This window comes from Manduca sexta, chromosome 20, assembly GCF_014839805.1.
Source record: "Manduca sexta isolate Smith_Timp_Sample1 chromosome 20, JHU_Msex_v1.0, whole genome shotgun sequence".
NCBI lineage: Eukaryota > Metazoa > Arthropoda > Insecta > Lepidoptera > Sphingidae > Manduca > Manduca sexta.
In genome coordinates, this window is record NC_051134.1 from 9,991,802 (window position 1) to 10,016,202 (window position 24,401).

General features: G+C 34.2%; 1 protein-coding gene across 3 annotated transcripts in view; it reads right to left on the bottom strand.

Annotated features, from left to right (window-relative positions):
• The window catches only part of LOC115440664 (alkylglycerol monooxygenase), a 46,772-nt gene that overhangs the window by 5,242 nt on the left and 17,129 nt on the right, over nucleotides 1-24,401 (bottom strand). The window contains exons 1-9 of one of the 3 annotated variants that reach the window (XM_030165068.2): nucleotides 23,656-23,765; nucleotides 22,016-22,193; nucleotides 17,845-17,972; nucleotides 17,511-17,662; nucleotides 17,046-17,149; nucleotides 15,663-15,825; nucleotides 7,540-7,691; nucleotides 4,354-4,488; nucleotides 2,652-2,765 (exon numbers count right to left, since the gene is read on the bottom strand). In XM_030165068.2, the coding sequence (XP_030020928.1) occupies nucleotides 2,652-2,765; nucleotides 4,354-4,488; nucleotides 7,540-7,691; nucleotides 15,663-15,825; nucleotides 17,046-17,149; nucleotides 17,511-17,662; nucleotides 17,845-17,972; nucleotides 22,016-22,174 (1,107 nt within the window). In that variant the 5' untranslated portion in view covers nucleotides 22,175-22,193; nucleotides 23,656-23,765. Of the gene's footprint in view, nucleotides 1-2,651; nucleotides 2,766-4,353; nucleotides 4,489-7,539; nucleotides 7,692-15,662; nucleotides 15,826-17,045; nucleotides 17,150-17,510; nucleotides 17,663-17,844; nucleotides 17,973-22,015; nucleotides 22,194-23,655; nucleotides 23,766-24,401 lie in introns of those variants that run through there. The other 2 variants (XM_030165070.2, XM_030165067.2) reach the window with 2 other exon arrangements.

Below are 24,401 nucleotides of genomic sequence, written 5' to 3' on the forward strand. Positions count from 1 at the left end.
TACAAGAAAATGGGACGGGAAAGTTACTCACCTGAAAGTAACTGTTTTATCCAATCATTAGGCAATACATGGTTTAGCACTGAGTTGGTCATTTTGGTAAATTTCTTAACATTGTGAGACGTAGGACATAATGTATTTTGTCGGAGTGTGTGCGGAATGGACATCATTCTTTAGGTGTCAATGTAAATAATCTAAATAGTTGGTTGCGCTCATGCGTCAGAATGGAATAAGAAGTTATTATAAACATATTTATAATCATCAGTCAACACTTTGGTGTTTCAATGAAATTGAGCGTATGGGAGACATTGTAGTAAAATAAAACGAATCTCCTTAAATCAAGATTAAAAAAGGTTCTCATGTATAGCACCCACATTTGTTAAGTATAATATGTATTCTTGAAAATAAAAGATAATGAGTGCTTACATCTACTGCTACCTATATATTAGTATTTTTGTTGAATACAAACCTATTTATTCATCTTTTATATACAAGTTTTAGGTGTTTTTTTTACGCCTCATTCCATAATATTGAAAGCGCTAATAGACTCAGATCAATTCTCATTTTTCACACATAAAAGAAATCTTTAAAGATAAGTCGTTATAATGAATTTTTAAATGAGTTATTGATATACACACCCGCCTTGTATAATGGCGAAGGGGTTGTATTTTATTGAGAAATTGAACTTGAAATTAAAAAGTAAAAATGACCCCTCCAATGCAGGTGTTTTATTTTTTTGGTTAGGCTTATCTATATCTATACTATTATATAAAGCTGAAGAGTTTGTTTGTTTGTTTGTTTGTTTGTTTGTTTGAACGCGCTAATCTCAGGAACTACCGGTCCAAACTGAAAAATTCTTTTTGCGTTGGATAGCCCTTTGTTCGTGGAGTGCTATAGGCTATATATCATCACGCTATACCCAATAGGAGCGGGGCAGTAATGGCTAATCTCAGGAACTACCGGTCCAAACTGAAAAATTCTTTTTGCGTTGGATAGCCCTTTGTTCGTGGAGTGCTATAGGCTATATATCATCACGCTATACCCGATAAGAGCGGGGCAGTAATGGCTAATCTCAGGAACTACCGGTCCAAACTGAAAAATTCTTTTTGCGTTGGATAGCCCTTTATTCGTGGAGTGCTATAGGCTATATATCATCACGCTATACCCAATAGGAGCGGAGCAGTAATGGCTAATCTCAGGAACTACCGGTTTCAACTGAAAAATTCGTTTTGTGTTGGATAGCCCTTTATTTGTGGACCGCTATAAGCTATATATCATCACGCTATGACCAATAGGAGCGGAGCAGTAATGGCTAATCTCAGGAACTACCGGTCCAAACTGAAAAATTCTTTTTGCGTTGGATAGACCTTTGTTCGTGGAGAGCTATAGGCTATATATTATCACGCTATATTCAATAGGAGCGGAGCAGTAATGGCTAATCTCAGGAACTACCGATTCGAACTGAAAAAATATTTTTGTGTTGAATAGTCCTTTGTTTGTGGAGTGCTCAAAGTTATATATCATAACGCTATGACCAATAGGAGCGGAGCAGTAATGGCTAATCTCAGGAACTACCGGTTTCAACTGAAAAAATCTTTTTGTGTTGGATAGCCCTTTGTTCCTGGAGTGCTGTAGGCTATATATCATCATGCTATGACCAATAGGAGCGGAGCAGTAATGAAACATGTTGCAAAAACGGGGAAAATTATGAGTTTTGAGAGCTTCCGTTGCCTGCGCTGCGTAAACGGTTAAAGTTATGCAACAATGATGTATGACGGGATTGTTTCACTTAAAAAGTTCTAAATAATATAACAAAAGTCCCCCGCTGCATCTGTCTGCCTTAACGTGTTAAACTCAAAAACTACCTAACGTATTAAGATGAAATTTGGTATGGAGACAGTTTGAGACCCTGGGAAGAACATAGGCTCCCGGGAAACTACTATTTTTATAACGGAAAACTTTAGCCTGAATAACTTTATAACGCGGGCGGAGCCGCGAGCAAAAGCTAGTACAAAATAAGATTAAAAATTGTGCAAAATTCCATTTATTAACGGTTTGTTTTTAAAGGAAAAAACACCTACAATAAGTAGGTTTTATAAATATAGATTTTTTTGCGTCCCACATTTCTATGTCAATATTTTGTCAATGAATTTTATTGAAAAAAATACTGCGGTTTACGTAACAAACTGAATATACATCAATTATTTTGATTGCTTTCACATTCCATTTTCCGGGGTCCATTTAAATAAAAATACAAAGGCGTAGTCGGCTACAAACGTTTTAGAAATAACATGCGCTCCGAGCTTTTTGTGGTTATATTTCTGAAATATTTTTTTGTAATATAAAACGATTAAATGGGTTAACAGACGATATGTGATCACTTAGTTTCAGGCCAGAAGAATTGTACTCTTTATAAAAGTTTATGGATATTTGGAAGTAGGGACTTTTGTCCTTCAGAAATTTAACTGAGTTAGAGAATATTGTTTAGAGACACTGTTTAAAGAATATTGAAACTTAACATCTTTGTTACGTTTAAATACAAAAATATATAAAAAATACAAAATATATAAAACAAAAAAAAATGTAACATACCAAAATATATTTAATATATTTAATAAAAAATATAATTAATAAATCCAAAGTTGATAACTCACCATATATCTGGAAGCTAGTTCGAAGAAACCGTACAGGACTATCGCGTAGTGGCACACCAGGTACAAATTGCACCAAGCCGGCAAATGCACGTCGTATTTGTCACGATTTTCCACCTGGCATAAATTGTCAATCGTTAAAATTGTAAAAGGCGTGAGTTAATTTATATATTCACCAGTGGCACACACACATCACGCATTTATCCTCGAAGGGTTACGCAGGCACAACCAAGGCACCCACTTTTCGCCAAGTGTGTTCCGTCCCATGATGTGATAGGGGGCGAGCCTGTCGCCATATCGGGCACAAATTTCAGACTCCGGGCTGATACTGAGCAATAAAACCCAAATATCACTTTGCCCGACCCAGAATTCGAACCCAGGACCTCAGAGCGCTGTTGTAACGCGCATGCAGAACAACTACGCCACTGAGGCAGTCACGCAGTTTACCAATGGCGTAGGGTGAAATTTTGCTCAAGGGAACCCAATATAATATAATATTAATAATATGCATCAATGCGGGCTGCAAATTGTTCATAGTCGTAGCAATTTATAATGATAATTAGCTTTTAAAAAATTAGGAAAGGAAGCCGGAAGGAATTGAGTTTTATGGACCCTTGCCTACTGATATTTACTGCGAGTGGGATTACCTCACTTTTGGGGTAGCTTTGGCGTATTTACAAGACTGATCATAAAGAGAGCGACCCGCTTAATGATGTGTGGAAAAATAATGTGAGTTCAAGGATTCATTGCTGTTTTTTCATCTTTAAAATTATTGTTTAGCTTGGACAGGTTCTGGTGGCTTTTATAGAAAATAATATTACCCTAAATATTAATTATTTTAAAATCTTTGACTAGACATCTTTAATTTCTACTGCTTAGTATTTATCACATTATCCTGATTTTTTTTCAGATAATTGAACATGTTACTGAGTTGCATTTATCTATTGATGAGTTGTTGTTATCGGCAATGACTGTGCAGATATTGCTTATAGACTGACCAGCATATTGTATAATAATACATAATTATAATTATGGCTATTATCTGTGTCAGTATATCAACATTTCGAAGTAAATTCTAAGTAGCTTAAAACAATACACGTATACGACCTGAGGTCGTAGAATGGTTTAAATGTCGCAATTAAATTGTAGTGGGGAACCAAACATACCCCAGAGAGTGATATTATCCCTCCAACTTCATTCCGTATTCATAGTGCACTTGCTCCGATAACAGTAAGAATTTGCTGGTCACTATGGGAGTTACGAAGTACTTCTAGACGGGTGATTGGGGTAAACTAACTCTGAACAAAGTTGTTAAAACCTGTAGACCGCTAACCCCGACTTGCTTAGTTAATTAATGCTTCGGATTACTTCGCTGATTATCAAGTTTCCTTTGTGATTTACATCAGTCTATCTTCCGCTGTTTTATTGTTTATAGGATCAGTTTTGGTTCAATTTTAATTGAATATCTGTGTTTTCGAATTGTGAGTGTTTTGAGGATATATTTATAATGCAATTAGTTTTTTTGTATTAATGTTGTGATGTTTTTTATATGTAGCATGTTGTTTTTAAGTAAATTTCAAATTGAAAGAACTATATCATTTTAATATTAATAAAAAAATATATAAATAAATGAAAATGAATACAAAACATACATATTAATATCTAAAATATAAAGGAAAATGTGTGTTGAATTAAAAATGCTTACATCAACCTTCATATCTTCGTCGCCGAGTCGTGGGGTGCCTGGCTCCCAGCTCGGGCCCCAGAATACTGCTCTGAACTTGTCACCCCAGTTGTCGAATTGTCTGAACTTATCCACCACGTAGCCGGTGTAGAAGGCCTGAAAAAACAAAAAATCATAAAGACACGTGTGCGTTTCGTACGCTTTTAGCATTATTTTTATGTAGAAATACAGCTTCCAAAATTGCGTTAACTGTAATATAAGTAGCTTTCGAAGTGTGTCGTCAGCTTTTTAAAAAAAAATCGTGTACAATGCCTATCGCTAAATTGAAAAATTTGTTATTATTTAATAACTAACTACGACGTATCGAATTTCAAATGTATTGGATTTCTTACAATCGCAAATTCATGTTTCATTTTTTATTTTTAGGTTATGAGAATATTCTTACAACGTCTTTAATATATTTTCAGATATTTCGTCCTTTACAAGTTGAACTAGATAAAGTTGTAGAAGATTTAGATTATACTCTTACGTATAATAAAAGAAAGTCGACCGCCGTGTCTGTCTATCTGAACGCGATAAACTCAAAAATAACAAATGAATTTTAATAAAATTTGGTATGAAGATAGTTTGAAACCCTGGGTACGATAAAGACCACTTTTTATCCTGGGAAATATATAGCAGGACTTTTATCCCGGAAAAAGTCTCACGCTGGCGAAGCCGTGAGCAAAAGCTAGTAATTTTATAACTTAATCTCTTATTTTAATCAAAACTTTGACCTTCAAGTTTTAATCTCGGCCGAGTTTACGTAGTTTTGTAATTATTTCGTATATTTAATTCCTTAGGATCGAAATTAGTTTTAAAAATATTTTCGTTTTTTTAATATTTTATTGCAACTGATAAACAATAGTTTTTACTTAGGTATGCCCATGGGGTATTTACACCAAACCTAATTTGAAAATATATTCAAGACCAATTTAAGTTTTCTTCTTTTAAGCTTCTTTAGTCTATTCTCAAATGACGTTTTATTCAAGAAGTTGATTGGAAAAACTTGGAAAAAGATAGTTTGACTTTACTTGACCGTTATGTTGTTAAATGATGCGTGACTGGGTTTTTCTTTGTTCGATAATCTTTGACTCCCTAGCTCATAGTTCGAGCCAAAAAAAATGCCAAAATTTCATAATCATTTTTACGTTCTATTGATTTTATCATGATCTGGATATAATTTAATTTTCTATTATTATTCTTTATTGTAAAGGGTACGTGTTCATAAACTATTTTGTGTCTTGAAATACTTTTTGCGTTTTATAAGAAATTGTACTTGAAAAAGATAATGTGTTTTATTATTCAAGCATTAAAAACTAATGTAATTAACATGAAATAAATAATGATATTCTCAATCTTTCCAAAAAATTTACACATCTTTGAGAAACAAAGACTAATAAGCCGTTACAACAACAAAATGTAAAAAAAAAACAAAAAGAAATAAAGTCCTACAAAGATACCAGAGCAAATAAAATGTACCCTAAAATACAAGACAAAAGTTTCGGTGAAATTAAATACAGGCAAAAATATTTTCGCGGTAAATTAAATGGCCAAGTTCTAAAAGGTTTATATAAAATTTGGTCTTTTATATTCTGTGAAACTCTTGTTCTTGCCTAGCGGGTTGTTAACGCAAAGTGCTATTTCCAGGTAAATTTTATACTCGAATATGAATTTATAATAATGTAATATTCGACTTAACTTTGTATAAAATGTGATACTTTGAGTTACTTAGCAAATTCATAGAGATGCTCCCTTCTTTAGCCTTTATGAGTAAGAGTCAGGAATTCTAAAAACTCTTTCACGCTGGAACCTTATTTATCCTAGTTTATTCCTAATATGAGCCAAGACATTCCACGTGTATTTGTCGTTTTTGAATAAAATAATATAATTTTAATTGTTCGACTCAGGATAACTTTATTGTTTCTCAAATCGGAATCTATAACTTCGTACATAGTTCTTGTATTGCCAGTAGAATAAAGAAACTATAAATTAATATCTACGAAACGTAGCCATACTAAGTTAACTAAATTATCGCTATAAACAAAACAAATGAGATAAAAACATCTAAAACCAATTGATTCCGCGCTATTGGTAGTAATTCAATCCATTTTCTATTAACGCAGGAAAAATCCATTTAAACTCAATGCACGACTAAATAGATATCACGTTTCTAAAGCACCTAATCCATTTGAACAACAGCTATTGTGGTCGAGGTTGGTTAGAAAGCAAATTAATGATGTCCAATGTGTCGCGCGCTGGGACACGCAAGATGGATGGAGTATAATGGCCAATATTTCACCAAGAGTAAAAGGAATTACTGTCCATTCTTTAGATTATATAGACGAGTGGTTATTATATCAGATTGGGCTTTTGAAATCTTTATTGTACTGTGAGTGTAATTCTTGCAAGTTATAAATCGTAGTATAAGGCCTTGTTAATATAGATTGTACGAATCGTATTTTTTTTCTTTGTTAAGTATTCATCGCGTGTTTTAGGCGGTTGTTACAACGCCATATTAATTATATTCTTGGAAATTAAGTTTATTATTCCTCAGTCAAACAGAATACAAAAATTACATTCAGATTCCTGATCGCACAATTGCACACATGTATAGCTATACTTATTTAAGTAGTACTAGAGCTTCGAACTTGCTCCCTATATCCGATTTAAATGTTTATTTTAACAGTACTGATATCAAAAATATGGCCGATCACAGCCGATTACTATGACAAGAAGCCAGTAAACCCTTAGTAGGGGGTGCCCGTTGTTTTAACAGTAGAATATAATTATACAATAAAGGGCTAGTATTATTGATGTGGAACATTTAAAATGGCGAGTCAGACCGGCTGTTAGCGTGCCTACGTTCTGTCACCAAGCTGATCATGTATATTTAAATAAAAATAAATTAATATGTGGTGGTGGGAAATTAGTACCTGCCTAAATAGCGACCATCAGACACAAGGTGTAAAATCCACGATAAAAGGCAACATTAGTCGCGATCTGGGATTAGCCCGTTTATATTTGGCTACACACTAAACAGGCCAGTATAAATATGTCGGGTAGCGAGGGTTAAACATATAGATACTCTCTATGAATCCTACTCCACTTATCATCAGGTGCAGTGACTTCACTTATGGAGTTGATATAAAAGAAATCAAATCTCACCTGCAAGTAGACGGGGTTGAAAGAAGGCTGGTTGTAGATAAGTCCGTAGACGATCTCGACCTTGTCTGTCTCTGGTTTGAAGGTGCCGAAGAGTCTGTCCCAGATGATGAGCACTCCGCCGTAGTTCACATCCAAGCAGTATTTGTTGCTGCCTGTGAACAAAAGAAAAAAAAAACCTACTAATCCGGAAGAATTGTTTTAATAAAAAAAAAAAAACATAATACAGAGCAGTCATTATTAAATTGGCAAATGAAATTCATTGAATAAAATAAATAAAATAAAATATTGTAATAATGTATGTAAATGATTGAAAGCGTAACGAAATTAGACAGTACAGTCGGCCAAAATATCGAAATTTTAAATCGTCTTTAAATTTAACAATGAATGTCTCAAGTCGACAAGTGCAGAACTGTATCACGGAGTACTATTATTACTATATTTTACTAGACTTTACTCGTGCTTCCGCCCGCGTGATAAAAAATTATCCGGGATATTGTCTCAGGAGGAAAAGTAGACTATAGCACTTAACAGTAATGTAGCTCTTATTATAAAAATTTCCAAAACGGTTTAATATTTCCTGAGATTAGCGTGTTCAAACAAACAAACTCTTAAGCTTTGTATATCAGTATAGATTTAATAGTTGATCTATTTCAGTTAATCTAAATTCAGTAGTAAATCGAAATTGAAAACCAATCATCCAAAACGAATTTCGAATCAATAGATGTCATTCGATAGATTAACCCCGTAGGAGTAATCAACGTGAATCCAATTCCAATACAATGTAGATTTTAATTAGCTGAGAACACAACTGCCATCCATTATCAATGAAATGTGCAATATGATGATTTATAACTCGTACTAAATGATGGGAAGATAGTTTTAATTCTCCAGTCGAAAATAATTTAGGGTACTTGAATTTTCTAACCCGATTTGCATAGGATTGGACTTCCAAAAGGCGTGGTTGTCAAGTAGGTATAAAAATGTTATAAAAACATTCTTGAATATATTGGACTGGTCTCATTTTGGAGTCGGATAAGAAATTATATTGTATTTAAAATTCGATTATTTATTATCCCTTGCAAAAAACCTTATTATTACCTCATAAAACTTTGAAATACTTGATCAAAATGCTTGTATTAATTTTATTGAAGTATTTCCTATAATATATACATGTTTACTGCACTTCTAAGACTAAGTTTTGGAGTAGCGTAACATCCAATCCTCTTCAATTTAATGTCAAAATGCCCATAAATTTCAACATTGTAGCATGGAGATTTCATAGTTGGGTTTATGTCATGGGTCATCTTAAGCTGGACATTTCAGATTGTCCCTTTGGCAGCCCTAAAGCCCTTTGTAGTGCTCTTAAACGATTTGTTAAGCCTTAGGCTTATGAGAAATGTAGAATAAACGTTGGATGTAATTTGTGTTCTATTTAAACAGATATCATGATTGTAGAAATAAATACTTAATGAAATAATATCCTAAAACATTAGTAGACTACAGCCTAGTTGGTTGTGAAATGAATTGTCGAGACGAATGTCCACAGGCTCAAAACCCAAGGGCACACACCTCTGATTTTTCTAAAATTATGTGCGTATTTTTTGTGAATAATCGCCTGTTTTAACGGTGAAGCAAAACAGAAAGAAACCTGCATACCCGAGAAGTTATAGGACTTTTTAAGGCTGTGTGATGTCTACCAATCCGCACTAGCCCAGCGTGGTGGACTAAGCCCTAATCCCTCTTAATAGTAGAGGAGGCCCATGCCCAACAGTAGGACAGTATATATGCAGGGCTGATAATATTATTCTATACATTAGTAGACTTAACAAAATTTAGTAATAACTCCTATACTTTAAGCGGGTATTAAAAATATGATAATTATGAAGATAGTTTTGCTTTCAAATGTAGTGTACGTTTAAATATATCAAGCATAGTGTCCTCAATGCTGTGAAGATTTTCTTTTGTTGTTTAAACTCTTTGATGACTCGAGCGCGGCCTTGTAACAATTACGTGGTGGATGAAGTCAAGATTTTAAATTTTCATCAGCCTCATTTCTTATTATGAAAATGGCGTTATTTTTTTGTACGGGCACAGTAAAACCACACTGCTCCTGATGGTAAGTGGAGTGGAGTCCAATAGAATATCGACTGATGAGAGATGATTAGCCTTCGTCAGTTGACACAGTTATGCCGGCCTATTGGAACCAGACATACACAGGCTGATCTCGGAACGCGACATATTTACGTAAGTCATTATGGCGGGCTTTAACACCTTGTGTACGGTAGTTGGTACCCAGGCAGATATAAAATATATTCTACCGTCAACCAGCCCCGGATCTAAGGGGGGCTAGCCGGGGCCTATGCCCCGGGCGGCGAATTCAGAGGTCGGCAAATTCAAACTAGGCAGATGAATACATGACTCATCATTAACTCAACCTTGACTACTGAGACATGCAGTACATTCAATACTAAAATTGTTTCCCGCTGGGCGCAAAATAATGATGATGATGACAAAAGTAAAAATATAGGTGGGTGGTGGTGGCATTTTCCAAATTTTGCCCCTTCCGAAAAAATTTAAGATCCGAGACTGCCATCAATAAAAGATGACTCGGAATATGAAGGGCAAACGTATTAACAAAATTCTAATACGGGGCAAAATAAAATTTTCATGCCAAACTAGCTCAAGTTCCTCTTACCTGATAAAATTAGAAAGAATAATACACAGCATAAACTTATTCCCCAAACGAATAACCTTACTGTAATGCCCTTCCAATGCCATAAATACGATTTTGTTTATACAATTCCCGAAAGGCAAACAGGACGACGCAAATAGTATTAAATATTCATACGTTCTTTCAATTATTTAATCATTTATCAACAGCACCCAGAAACGGTAGGGTCTGCAATAAAAGTCACATTATAATGGAACTGCTATAAATAATGTATTAAGGAAAATTACAGTCTGGGGAATATATTTGTTTATTCCAAAGCATTTTGTATACGAGGTTTGGACACGATAGGATTTAAGTAAACATTGAATATGCTTTAGAAGACGATTATATCGATAGATTTCTTAAATCATGAGTGTCACTCTTCTAGATTTTAATTCGGTAACACCTTAAGTCTTGGACCCAACCAAGATTTTACCGAAAATTAACATTGGAAAAATACTACACACCTTTAAAATATTTGAATAACAAGATGTGAGATGAGATTGGGCGATGATCATTGTATTCTATTTTTCTTTTTTTGCTTTGAATGACAAGACGAGCCTGCCGTTCGCCTGATGGTAACTGATGCCCATAAACAGTGGAAACACCATCCAAAACCTTGAAGTACAAAGTATTGTTTGGTATTCCACTGCGCTCGCCGTCCTAAGACATGAGATGTTAAGTCTCATTATGTTCAGTAGTTACACTGGCTACAATGTTAAATCGGAACACAACCGTGGCTACACACTTCTGCTTGGCGGCAGAAATGGACATTGCGGTGGTACCTACCCATGCGGACAATAACATATGAGAGACCTACCACCAGTAAACATAATTATAAAGTAAGTAAACAACATAATATATACTTATATAGATGGGACACTACTTCTTCAAATAAAACTATGAGCTTATATCTATTTACTTAAACACTGTAATGTCCAAATTTCCCCAGATAAGTAATTAAATTCATATTTATACTAAAACAGGACCAGTCTTGCTTTTAAATTAAGGTGTTTAAAAGGATGTTAAATGAATTAATAAGTCTAAATAGACGACCGTTGGAAAACTCTAGGCCGCTTTTTAGGGCCTCGAAGAGTGTAAGTATGAATTTACTTGTTTATGGTCGTACCTTATTACTATATACAGTAAGGGTCAAATTAAATCTCTTGGCTTTTTCTGTAAACCGTAAAATATTTTTTAATATCTGCAAAGCGAATATTTTATTAATGTTTACAGACTTAACAAAGAAAGTAAACGACAAAGTACGTACTACATATTCATGAAAACTATAGACTTTACAAAGAAATCGAACGATAAAGCATGTACATTGAAAATACAAGTGCTACAATCATGTCTATTTATTCCTTTATGACTTCTATGCTTGATGTGATTTTGTTTTTATTCTATTCGTCGTGGTATTACTTTGTAGTTCTGTTTATGTTAAATGGTATTTCTAATTTTATTGAAATTTTGATTTAATTTATTTGGTAATTTTAATTTATTTGTTTTTTTATATAAATGCTTTTCACAGCTGTGATTAGTTCACTCGTTCATAACATCGTAATTTTTATTGAGCATGTTTTGTCTATTAACTATCGGTGTGGCGTTAAATAAATAAAATGAAGGAAAAAATAGCCATTTTTATTATAAGCTTCTGGGTTTTAAATTCGTTGTTTAAATTCTAAAAAACAGCATAGTACATTCAACTTACCTTCTAGTTTAATATGAAACCAGGGTCCTATATCGGTCGAGGTGCATTGTTAGAGGAAAGAAAAGGAGCGGTGATTAAAGTTTCTCATGATGGTTCGAAAATAATGTTTGGCGCAGTGACATTGTATAAGTTCTATGGGGCATTCCACGTGAAGCGGGCACGAAAAAAAACTCGATGTCTCAGATTTTCGTAATATTTGATTATGTTATACCTGTATATGTCCTCGATCCAGATACAAAATATTATTAAAGTATAAAGCCTGGTAAGCGAGTTAAAGGACTTTGAAGTTTTAACTGGCCGGCTGGTATACGCCACTTCGAATCCAATTATCAAGTTTTTAAATGTTACAATAAAATAAATAAAGCAATGAAATAAATACTTCATTTAATGAGCTTTTTTATTGTATTTTTGGAAATTGAGAAATGTTTTTTTTTCTTTGAAAAAAATGTGTTTGAAAGTTTCAAACTTGAATTTCACAAAGTTGGCATATTTATATTTTTTTTTATAAAAATAGCTACTATTGTATAGATAATCCCTGCGAAGTTTCATAATGGGCTGAGAAGTAGTTTAGGAGCTAGACCGATTACAGTGCCGAAGCGCGGCGGTCGCCAAAAAGAGCGAAGTAGTAAAAACTTTCAATTAAACTAAATACTTTCGATTAGAGTATTTTATCATGTTTTGCATCGCTCTAACGATTCAATTACATCTGATTATAATATAAAAAATATATTTATATTACTGACGGTGCACAACAACATTTTAAAAAGATTTAATTGTATTAACTTGTTATATTTCAAACAGGATTGTGGTAAAGATGCAGAATTTCATTTTCGTGCCACTTCACATGGCAGAAGGGCAATTTGACGGTCTCGGTGGTAACCTAAAACGCCTGGAGACACAGGCTAGTTTACATAACGCATTAAACAAAGCCATCACGATACCCGACCGCTTATACATGTAGGCTAGAACATCAATGCCACAAACTCATATTATTATTACTACTACTATTTATTATTATTATTCATATATATTTTAATGTTTCAAACTTGTATTTCACAAAGTTGGCATATTTATATAATAACTTTTTTCTACTAAAATAGCCAATATTGTATATATATATATATTATCCTTGCCAAGTTTCAAATGTTGTTGTGCACCGTCAGTAATATAAATATATTTTTTTATATTATAATCAGATGTAATTGAATCGTTAGAGCGATGCAAAACATGATAAAATACTCTAATCGAAAGTATTTCGTTTAATTGAAAGTTTTACTACTTCGCTCTTTCTGGCGACCGCCGCGCTTCGGCACTGTAATCGGTCTAGCTCCTAAACTACTTTTCAGCCCATTATGAAACTTCGCAGGGATTATCTATACAATAGTAGCTATTTTTAGAAAAAAATAAAAAAAATATAAATATGCCAACTTTGTGAAATTCAAGTTTGAAACTTTCAAACACATTTTTTCAAAGAAAAAACATTTTTCAATTTCCAAAAATACAATAAAAAGCTCATTAAATGAAGTATTTATTTCATTGCTTTATTTATTTTATTGTAACATTTAAAAACTTGATAATTGGATTCGAAGTGGCGTATACCAGCCGGCCAGTTAAAACTTCAAAGTCCTTTAACTCGCTTACCAGGCTTTATACTTTAATAATATTTTGTATCTGGATCGAGGACATATACAGGTATAACATAATCAAATATTACGAAAATCTGAGACATCGAGTTTTTTTTCGTGCCCGCTTCACGTGGAATGCCCCCTATGCAACCTTATGTCGTGGTAATAAGTGCGTGAGGTTTTCCATCCTAATAGCCAAAACAATGATAAATGTAAGTCACATAAATATTATACAATAATTAAGAATTTCGTTTTCGAAATTATAAATGCAGCCAGAGATTTTTGCACAATTATAAACTACCTTAAACTAAAAAATTGCGAACTGTAAACTTTTATTAGTATTTTTAAAATTCTCTTACGTCATCGGATTATTGTTACATTAAAATTTTCTTCTACATATATTGGCATAATGTTTTGTCTGAGGACCTCAACATCGCCCACGAAACAAATAAATCATCCATCCATTACAGATTTTGGTCTTTTTATAACTTTTGTAAAATTAAAATGAATATAAAATCCACAAAGGGAGATCGAAATATTTTGTTCTGAGAATAAAATCCCATTTTTATTTAAATTAAAACCAACCAATGTATCATTTTACAATTCATATTTTTGAGAAATGCTTTATATCTTTAAAATGTTGGAATTTATTTGTTTTTCTTGTGATTTCATTTCAGATGTCATTGAAAATGAAATAACATGTTATCTCTATAACTTTATATGATTTGTTCAAGATGTTATTCTAAATCTCGAAGCAACTATCTAGTAACAATTGAATCTAGCTCTCTTTGAACATTAAATACGTCGAGTATTATTATATCCTATTACGTTAAAACTATTTTCAATTTTGGATGTAATTTGCCTGATTCTGAATTCATCATTATGTAATATCCTGTCATACTAATTAAATCCGTTCGAATTTCAATTATCCTGCAACTTGTTCCATCAAATTTAAGTTTTATTATAGTTCTTATTAGTTATTAGGTTTACCTACTTAAAAATGGAGACATCACGGAGTAATTCCTGAAGAGATAGACAGAAGTGCTTCCAGGACACTCACTTTTCGATTTTTCATACGAGTTCTGCTCCATAATGTGCTAGGGAGCGAACGTATTGCCAAATCTGGTACAAACTCTAGCCTCCGGGCTCATACTAAATAGAAACACCCAAATATCACTTTGCCCAACCCGGGATTCGAACCCAGCACTTCAGAGCGCTGCCGTACCGCGCATGCAATACAACTATGCCACCAAGGCAGTCATGATTCACGGTTGTTATAAACACATACATCTGCTCAGAATTTTAAATGCATAGATAACAATAAAAAACCTGCCAGCACTGAAATCCGCAATATGGAAACGGCCTCCAAAGCACTTATACTTGGATTATGATAAATTATAACGTAAACAGTTGCAACACGATAATTTGTACATCAAAAATGATGAAAGTCCTCGTTGACGGACGCGTTGTGGGCAGTTTCAAAATGTTTTTGTTATACTACCCACTTTAAAGTTAAAGCAATAACAGTAGTACACGATCTATTAATAACTTTTTAAAATAGCAAACGATAGTGGAGCGCCTAGATGGATTATTCATATTATCTTGAAGTGGCATGGGAATATTGTGTTGTCTATCTTTAAGATAAAGAAAGGAATGAGGATCATTAAGGCAGAAGGCATTTGTTTTCCTTCCGAGAATAACTCAGTCGATTAAAAGGTTACAACTCTCTTCAATATTATTTTTAGAATTTTCTGTTTATAATTTATATTTACCCATTTAAGGGTAAAGCATTTTGCTTTGTAGGTAAAATAACTTGAGTAATTGTTTGTGTTTATTACAAAAGTTAAAGGGTTGCTGATGGTGCGAGTGGAACGAGGCAGAATAATAAAGTAAGTTTGGTTATAATGTACATCTTTCTATCATTAGTTGGTAACGAACGATTAAAACAAATTTAAACTATTTCGTTATGTTATTGTTTATTTTTTAATGAGGTGTTTATGCTACCGCTTTGATAGATTAATGTAATTTCATATTTTTTTTTTTCATTTAGCGGGCCGTATGCTCAATATTTTCTTACCGTGATGAACTCTGTGATGGCTGGGCGTGTTGAGGATGTACTCCAGAGGTCCGAGGCTCTTGATTGCCTCCGTGTGGATCCAGAACATATACAAGTAGCTGAATTGATGGTGCATCACGAACTGCGCTGGTGGGATCGCCAGCGCCAATGGTAGGTAGAAGATCTGTAGAAGATGGTGTAATTTTATTGTCTGCCAGAGAACTAAGCAACTACTTTTTTATATGTACACGACAAAGAGACACCACTACACCTGATGGTGAGTGGAGTGGGGTCAAATAGAATTTCGACTCACAAGAGACGTTTACCCCACGGCAGTCGACACAATTATGTCGGCCTTTTGAACCGAATATACAGAGGGTGATCCTGGAACGCGACACACTTACATGGGTCAGTATGGCGGGTATTAAGACCTTGTGTACGGTGGTCGCTATCGAAGCGGATATAAAATATAATCTACTACCAGCTAACTAGCTTACTTTTGAGTAAATAAATTAGTAGGAAAAGATCTGATGCCCATAAAAATTCTAATTTAATTCTAAAATCTATTTCAGTGTCTATTACGTGACTAAAAATCACGTCAGAAAATAGTTTGAGGACAACATAAGTTGTTAATTAACCTACATTAAATGCAAACATATATAATATTCTGATTGAGATTTTTATTCTATACCTGGAAACTTCACAACGTTGATTGGTTTGTCTTAGAAAATAAATCTTAAATCTAATCTATCAAACTTAGCAGTTGTCTAAAAAGGCTAGTTTAAATATAGAATTTTTCAAGGCGCGTTGCTTAAATTAAATTTTATCGTTGTATAATGTATCAAATTATCGAGCAACAAAATTCAATTTGGATTGACTCAATTTTTCTTTACAGTATATTTTAATATTGGATTTAATCCAGAGGGAGAATATAGGTCATGTCAAGTAGAATTAGCGCATCGGTGTAGTGGAAAAGTACTTCGGTCGTCAAATCGAATTTCATTCCCCAGAGAAGGCAATCAAATTTAAAATTTGAAAAGCCTTTGCATAGAACTGAAATTGTGAAGATACGACTTCTGGTGGTATGGTAGTGGATATAAAATTATACCAAATAGCAAATAATAATTATGAGTGGTGCTGAGTTCCCACATTCTACAACAGGCGTTTTGCTGTCACCTGACCCACAAATCGACGTAATTATAGCAACCATTAAGGAATGTAATCCACGTTAGTCTCCACGTATTATGTCAAGTACTCAGTACGCCTATTTCGTCGATTATGGTCATCAAACCAAAACAATGTTATTATATGAGACAGAATTATGATAGATTTGGAATAGTTGCACATATGTTTGTGAAGATATGGGTATACTACGTTAAGTCATGAGAAAAGATTTTTACTTACAAAACCGCACCAGCCCTGCAGCATGGACTGTCGGATGCCGACGCCCATGTTGAAGTCTTCAGACGTGTGGTGGACCTGGTGCTGAGCCCATAGGATGTGGACCTCTGTAATACAAATAATGCTATTGAAGAACACTCTTTACTATGAGCTCACTAGATTTTGAACCTACTTGCTATTCATATAAGCTGTACAAACATAATCACTGCAACTAACTGGAATTAATCCATTCGATTCGAGATTGTACTCAATGATGTTTGAATCATCAGAAAAATATTCTCATTGATGATTAATCTAAAGCATATTCTTTGACTTCATTATGCATTCCTATTGTAAATGAACTGATAGGCAAACATGGACCCCCAAAAAGACATCGATTTTTCTCTCAATAGCGAGTTATCTGATTAATAGAAACATTAAGATGCAGTAACCAGCTAACAGCGGGAACAACTACTACTAAATACTTACCATGACAAGCTCTGTGCATCCAGTAGTAACAAAAATCGACTCCAAGTGCTGCCGCGTACCACGTGACGGTGTGGTCCCACGGCAGCTCCACCAATCTGTAGTTGGTGTATATCCACGTGTACAGGTACGATTCCGCGCCTCTCCATATTAGCCTGTAATCCAAATAATATGTATTATTGTTGACAAAAAAAAAATAAGAAAGACTATGATTATTTTGTAGTCATAGATTGATTACCTTCGCCTTTATTACAGATTTCAAGAATGGGACTCTTGGTACACTTCTTTGAACCAAAATAATTCATAAAATGTAGTATTAATTAAAAAAATATTTTACCTTCCGCACTCCTGAAGAATTCCATGCGATATACTAGTTATTCCATCATTCAACCTGATCCCAGGTTTTCCTTCAAGCCTTAATACTATATGCTCCAGGATCATAAACAGGAAGAAGTAAGGCCACGACTGGAACAAAAAAGAACTCTTATTAAGAGGAATTAAGAGTTAAAAAAGTAATGCAATTCAGAGTTCTGAATCCTAAAAATATAAATGATATACGAGTATTAGTAGCTCATCTCGACGTTGCATTTTATGAAATACTATTATTCTACTATTCTGGGAAACCCGTATAACTACCTCTAATCAAGAACTGCATGCTGCAGAAGCTTCTGAACTGCACAGCTGTTATAATATCGAGAATATTATTATACAAGTTCTTGTGTCAAGTTACAATCCTAGGCTCAGTGTTTCTATTTACCGTCGATGCGGGCATGGATTTAGTCTTGTATTCTTGGAAATTATGCACAAACGCCTTATTGAGAGATGTATTATGGCAAAGTGCTTGGAATTTGCTTACTAGTAATGGTAATCATCTCTCGTCAGTCGACATTCTATCGGACCCCACTCCACTGACCATCAGGTGCAGTGTGGGATACTTTGCCGGACACATAAAAAAATTTGTACTTCATAAGAATTTCGTAGATTACATGAAAATAATATTCTTGAAAACAATGATTTAGGACAGTAAATATCGTGTAAAGTACGTCAATAATTCATTTCTAATTGCATCACTACCTCAGTCGAGTTTTTGCTACCGATCCCTATTTCCGCGGTGTTTTCAAATTAAAGAAACTTAATCAAGATTTGAGTTAAGATAGGGCCTTCGTCGAGATAAAAGTTACAAATTTCGAGACCCAATCAAGTTTGTAGCTGCTCGATCCAACCTTTGATTTGGAACCACATTTCAGGAAAGCGGTTGTCGTTGTGGATTGTTTGTACAAAATTAATTTTGTTTTATCAGTTTTTTTTTGTCATGGCAAAGATTTTCATTCGTACTGAGGGTACGAATTAAGGTAATTTTGTATTGACATAATATTGTAGAACATGTCACAGGGTCTCAGGGTAACAGGGACAAAAAACAAATAAACACACATCACGCCTTTTTCCCCGAAGCAGTAGACAGAAGTGCAACCATGCCACCTACTTTTTCTCCATGTGCGTTCCGATTTCCGTCCCGCGATATAACAAGGGGCAAGATTATCGTCATATCGCGCACAAATTCCAGGCTCCGGGCTGATACTGAGTAGAACTACCACTCTATTAGCATTATATTGGCACATCCAAAAATAATTATTAAGACACTTTAATTATCGTATCATACGCGTCATATCATTTTTAACTAATTTCGTATTGAAAGTACGAGAAATGAAAAAGAAAAACGGATATCGAGTACATGTATTTAAATATATAATATGCTCTCAAACAGTTCGAAGTATGTCTGTTTTACGATGCTTTATTATTACGCCTCGTGTGTAAAAGGTCTAAGCTCATTTCAGTTGTGGTGGAGTTGCACAAGAGCAACACTACACCGCGTCCACACTGTGTGAACGTAGCATGTAATATGACACGGCTCGTGCGTTACTATTGCGCGTCAGGTTGGCATTACTGGATATTCGATATTTGAAATTTAGAGTGTGGTTATTCAAATGCTTATTTTAAATTTATATTAATTACGTTGGTCAACACAGTTTTTTTTAATCGGCCTATAGTTAATCGGTTTTGGGTAAATTATAATATTTATTATAACCTTTATTGAGCACAAAATACATCATGAAAAGTACCTGTAAGTTTCTAACTGCGGTAGTTAATATATCTACAGAGTCGCAGTTAATAGCGCCTACTTCTGAGTGAAATATAGCTATGTGGATTAACAAATAAACAAAAAAAGAATAAAAAAAAATTAAAAAACAATTGAAAAAAAAATATATATAAAAATTGAGGGTTATTAACAGTTATTTAAAGATGGCAAAAGGATTTATTCCATTCGTTAACGAAACAACTATGAACTGTGAATATGAATATTACTATAAACTACGGCTACTAAAGATAGATCATAAGCAAACAGCCTGTAAAAAAAATACTAAATTATTATAATGTCTTTTTAAAAACTTTTTATTGAATTACGCATTGGATATACCTATACCTAAACAAATGTTCTAACTAAAGTAATACCTGAACAACTTTAACTTGTCTGCATTGTATAAAAAAAATATAGTTTACAAATGTATATTTTTTGGTAACATCATGTAATATTGTGCAATAAAATTGTAATTGTAATTAATGTGATCTAACTTCTAACGACTTATATCATTTGCCTCTAACGTCTTCACCAAATAGTAATAGATAACGCAATTACAAACAAATATAAAAATTATCGATGCGGTTACCACGCAGTGGGTGGGCTGTCTAATACTTGCAAACAAATATTGGTGTGTAGGGGTTTTTTTTTAAAGGGAACGGAAAAGTGCAGTGGTCACTTTTTCTGATGGTAAGAAGAGTAGGGTTCAATAGAAAGTCGACTGACGGGAAGTTATAACGTCTCGTCAGTTAATACAATTGTATCGGTTGTTGGAACTGGATATACACAGGCTGATCCCGGAACGCGACACTTACGTGGGCCACTGTGGCGGGTTTTAACACTTTTTGTACAGTGGTCGCTATCCTGTCGGATATAAAATATATCCTACCAGCAAGAGTATATAGAAGTTAATGGATCGGCGGTAAAATTATTGTATAACTCATAATTGATATTCATTTAATATTGTGTAATCACGCGTAGTTTACGTTCTATATCCGAACAGTTAAATGGTCTCCATATTGACAAATAGAGCCTTGGCTATTTATTTATTAAATATTGGGACATAATAAATGCCATGTTTTGAAATGTAATTATTTTTAGTTAGGCCATTACCGTCCGATACGTGCGTGCATAATTAAGTTTTTTTTTTAAAAAGAACATTTTATTTGTTTGCTATATACAGAGTGTAGGCGGTTTCTTGAAACCATTCTCTTTTATAGGTCTATATTTATGTTCTTTAAAATATTATATTTACGTACTTACAAGGTAGGTTTTGGAAATAAATTATTACAGTTCGATTTTAGCCCACACTGCAGATTTTACTTAGGACACATTCATTTTGCAGAAAATCCCATATTTGTTTGATACCGACGCGTGATAGTTTTATTCTACATTTTTATCGTCCACTGTGTATTAACCTTTATGTTAACAAGGTCAATTAAGTACATAGACATTACAAAATAAAAATCAACTATTTCACAATAGATGTAGCAAAGTCGTTATCTATTTCTAATATTATATTAACCTTTAACTCGAAGATTTGGAGCACACTGTCTAAAAAAATGTTCCGCATGAAATAACAAAGTTTAAATTATCATAACTATAATGTACTAGATTATATTATTTAGTTAATTATTTTGTTACGCATATTAAAAGTTCTTTGCCGATATGTTTATTTCTGGCTTCATAACACGTAATGCCGTTGGTCCTTCTGATCTCTCTCCGGTCATGTCGGATTGCCTTCTCATCGGACTATGAGAGTGAAGGAACAGAGAGTGCACCTTCAGCCAATTCCTAGGCTTATGTAGACATCTCGCCACTGCGTTATAATATATTTTTCCGGGATAAAAAGCATACCACAGCCCTATATCTTTCTCGGGGTCTCAACCGATATCATTACTAAATTTCATCGATTTCGGTTCAATGGTTCAGCTGGGAAGCGTAACAGTCAGACAGACAGACTTACTTTCACATTTATTAGTAGGTACAGATACACGGTGATCTACTTCAGCGCGATACAGCGAGTTTCCAATAGAATAGACGAAACTTCAATATATTGCAGGCGAATTGACTCGAATATATTAAATTCTATGAGCCTTTTTTTATGGGGAGCATCCTCTTAGATTTCTGTCGTGCGTATGTAAGGTAGACGGGGTATGTCAGATTTTACCGATTAAAAACCTCGTGGTGGTCTCCATCAACACTTTAGAATGATTTCAGGACCTTGAACCGAACATGCCGAAGCCATTCCAGTTCTAGCATTTTAAGCAGAACTTGGACATACATTATTGCTGCCGCCATATAGCTCTTTCGATGTCAAAAATTCTACGAACCTAGACGTTAGGCTTTAGAAGAAATTTGAGAGACTTACCTGTTTAAAAAAATTAGGAACATCTTCCTTCCTCTCAAACATGGTCTCCTGAGGTGAATGGATGTAGAACAGTCTTCCAACGCCTTTCAGATGGTCACTGACCATATCTGAGAAACCATTCTCCACCGTAGCATTGGCGAATGAGTAATCCGCCGCCATTTTGAATTAGTGTACTTATCTGAAAAGAAGGTCTAATTTAGTTTTGTGGTAGAAAATAATGATGTACGGAGCCGAGACTGGGACACAGACTGTGGGGGAATCCATAAGCTGAAAGTCACTCAACGTGCTATGGGAAGAGCTATGCTTTAAACCTCTTAAGGATAAAATTCGGAACGAAGTAATCCGTCAGAGAGCCAAGGTGACCGATATAGCTCTGAAAGTTAGTAGGTTGAGTGGCAATCACGAGATCTACATTTAATTTTTTTTTTTCAAATGAAGACCAACAAAATCAAATTACAATATGGACTCTTATGAAAACTACGCTACTGATAAAACGCGTGGGATAGTTTCAAACCATCTTATCCTAAAATTTATTTAATAAATCTAATTATAATATCGCTTTTGTTGAAAAATGTCGAAGACATTAAAGAAAAGAACACTTTATTCTCATTTGAATATTTGAAAACTGTTTCGCGAATATAATTATTAAATATTCTTCTAATATTCATGAAAGAGAAATTTAAATATTTTTACGTCGCGCAATTTTAATAAATAAATACATTCCTTTTTAATTTAAGAAAATTTCGACAAGTACTTATGAGTATAAAAGCTCACAATATCTAATGATATTACGTTATTGTAATTATTCCATTAAATGGGATTAATGCTAAGATCACACTAATGTCTAGCGGAATTAATTATAGCATTCATCGATACGCAGAGTAGGTGTAGTCAAGACGTTGAAATAATTATACAATGACATTCATTATGTCTTATGACAGAGCCTGATTCAGTTTCAAATAAATTTTATTTGAGTTATCGTAAAGCTAATGAAGATAGTACTCACTCTTTTACCATTTATTAAGTACATATATCGTTTTCGGAGTTTTAATTTTGTAATTGGTTGACTTATCCATTTATGTGGTTATTCACCATTTGAATAATATTGCTTCTTCTACCGTTACATTTGTCAATATATTTACGCCTTATTTTTTGTATTAACACTAACCCCTATGGCCCAGCAGGTTTCTAGTCATAATATCTTTTAATCCGTAATGAATTACACTAAAGATGGAGGTAGAATATTAGGTAGACTCGTTGACATTTTTCACGCCTGTTAATCGCAATAGTATTAAAGCCAGTGTATTTAATTTTAGTGTAATTTTGATCTCTTTCCCGTCATGTTGGATTGTCGTCTCACCAAACTATGAGAGTGAAGGAACAGAGAGTGCACTTGTGTCTTGCGCACACACTTGTGCACTATAATATCTCCTACGTGGCCGATCTCCGTTGAGATTGGCCAGCGCGACCGAAATTCGACTAGGAGGGATTAATTCAATGATACAGTCTTTTCTAACTTTCATGATCTTAAACTGATAAACGTAGTGCCTCGCAATACTACTAAACCAGCTACTTAAAGCACTTATCAGTTACCACCACCACATCGCCCTCTAGTGATAATAAAAAATAATCATTCTCACCAATTAGAAGTAATTCTCATAATAAGTCCTACACGTACACGTTTGCTACACTGACTTGCACGGTAATGAAATTATGCACGGTTGGTGAGAACACGCAACTCCTCTCATCGATCTTTACATAATTATGTTGTGACGTGGTGATAAGCTATACTCTATATATATTATGAGCGCGTGTGTCATGAGCTATACTGTTGTGTGTGAATGGATGATAGGAGACTGAAAAAGAGAATATACGAGGCGAATGTGGATGGAAGGTCCGGAAGAGGGCGACCGTACCGAACCTTCGTATGTCAGATGTCTGACATTCTTAATAAAGGTCAGGTCAAAAGTACCCTGGACCGGCGGGAATGCTGAAAAGATTGATGAAGTTGGAGTATGCGAGAGAAGTATGCCAGAATCATGCACACTGGCAATCCATAGTCTCTGCCTACCCTTATGGGATAGAGGCGTAATACTTTGTGTGTATGTATACTGTCGACATATATCTCAACAGGGCAGTGTACAGTAAACCAATGAGAATTAACGGCTTGCTGTTACATGTCATATGGATGTGTGTGATTTTTTTGGATTTGGGAAAGGCATAACCTTACTTTCTCACTTCCTATATGGATGAGTAAGCATTTTACGTAGGTTTTTATGAATGGTACTCGGTCGAGAAGTTTCGTTCTGTAGAAGTGTATATATATATATATACGTATATTTTATTATATAACAGCATCGCTATATAGACCGCATAAAACTGAAAT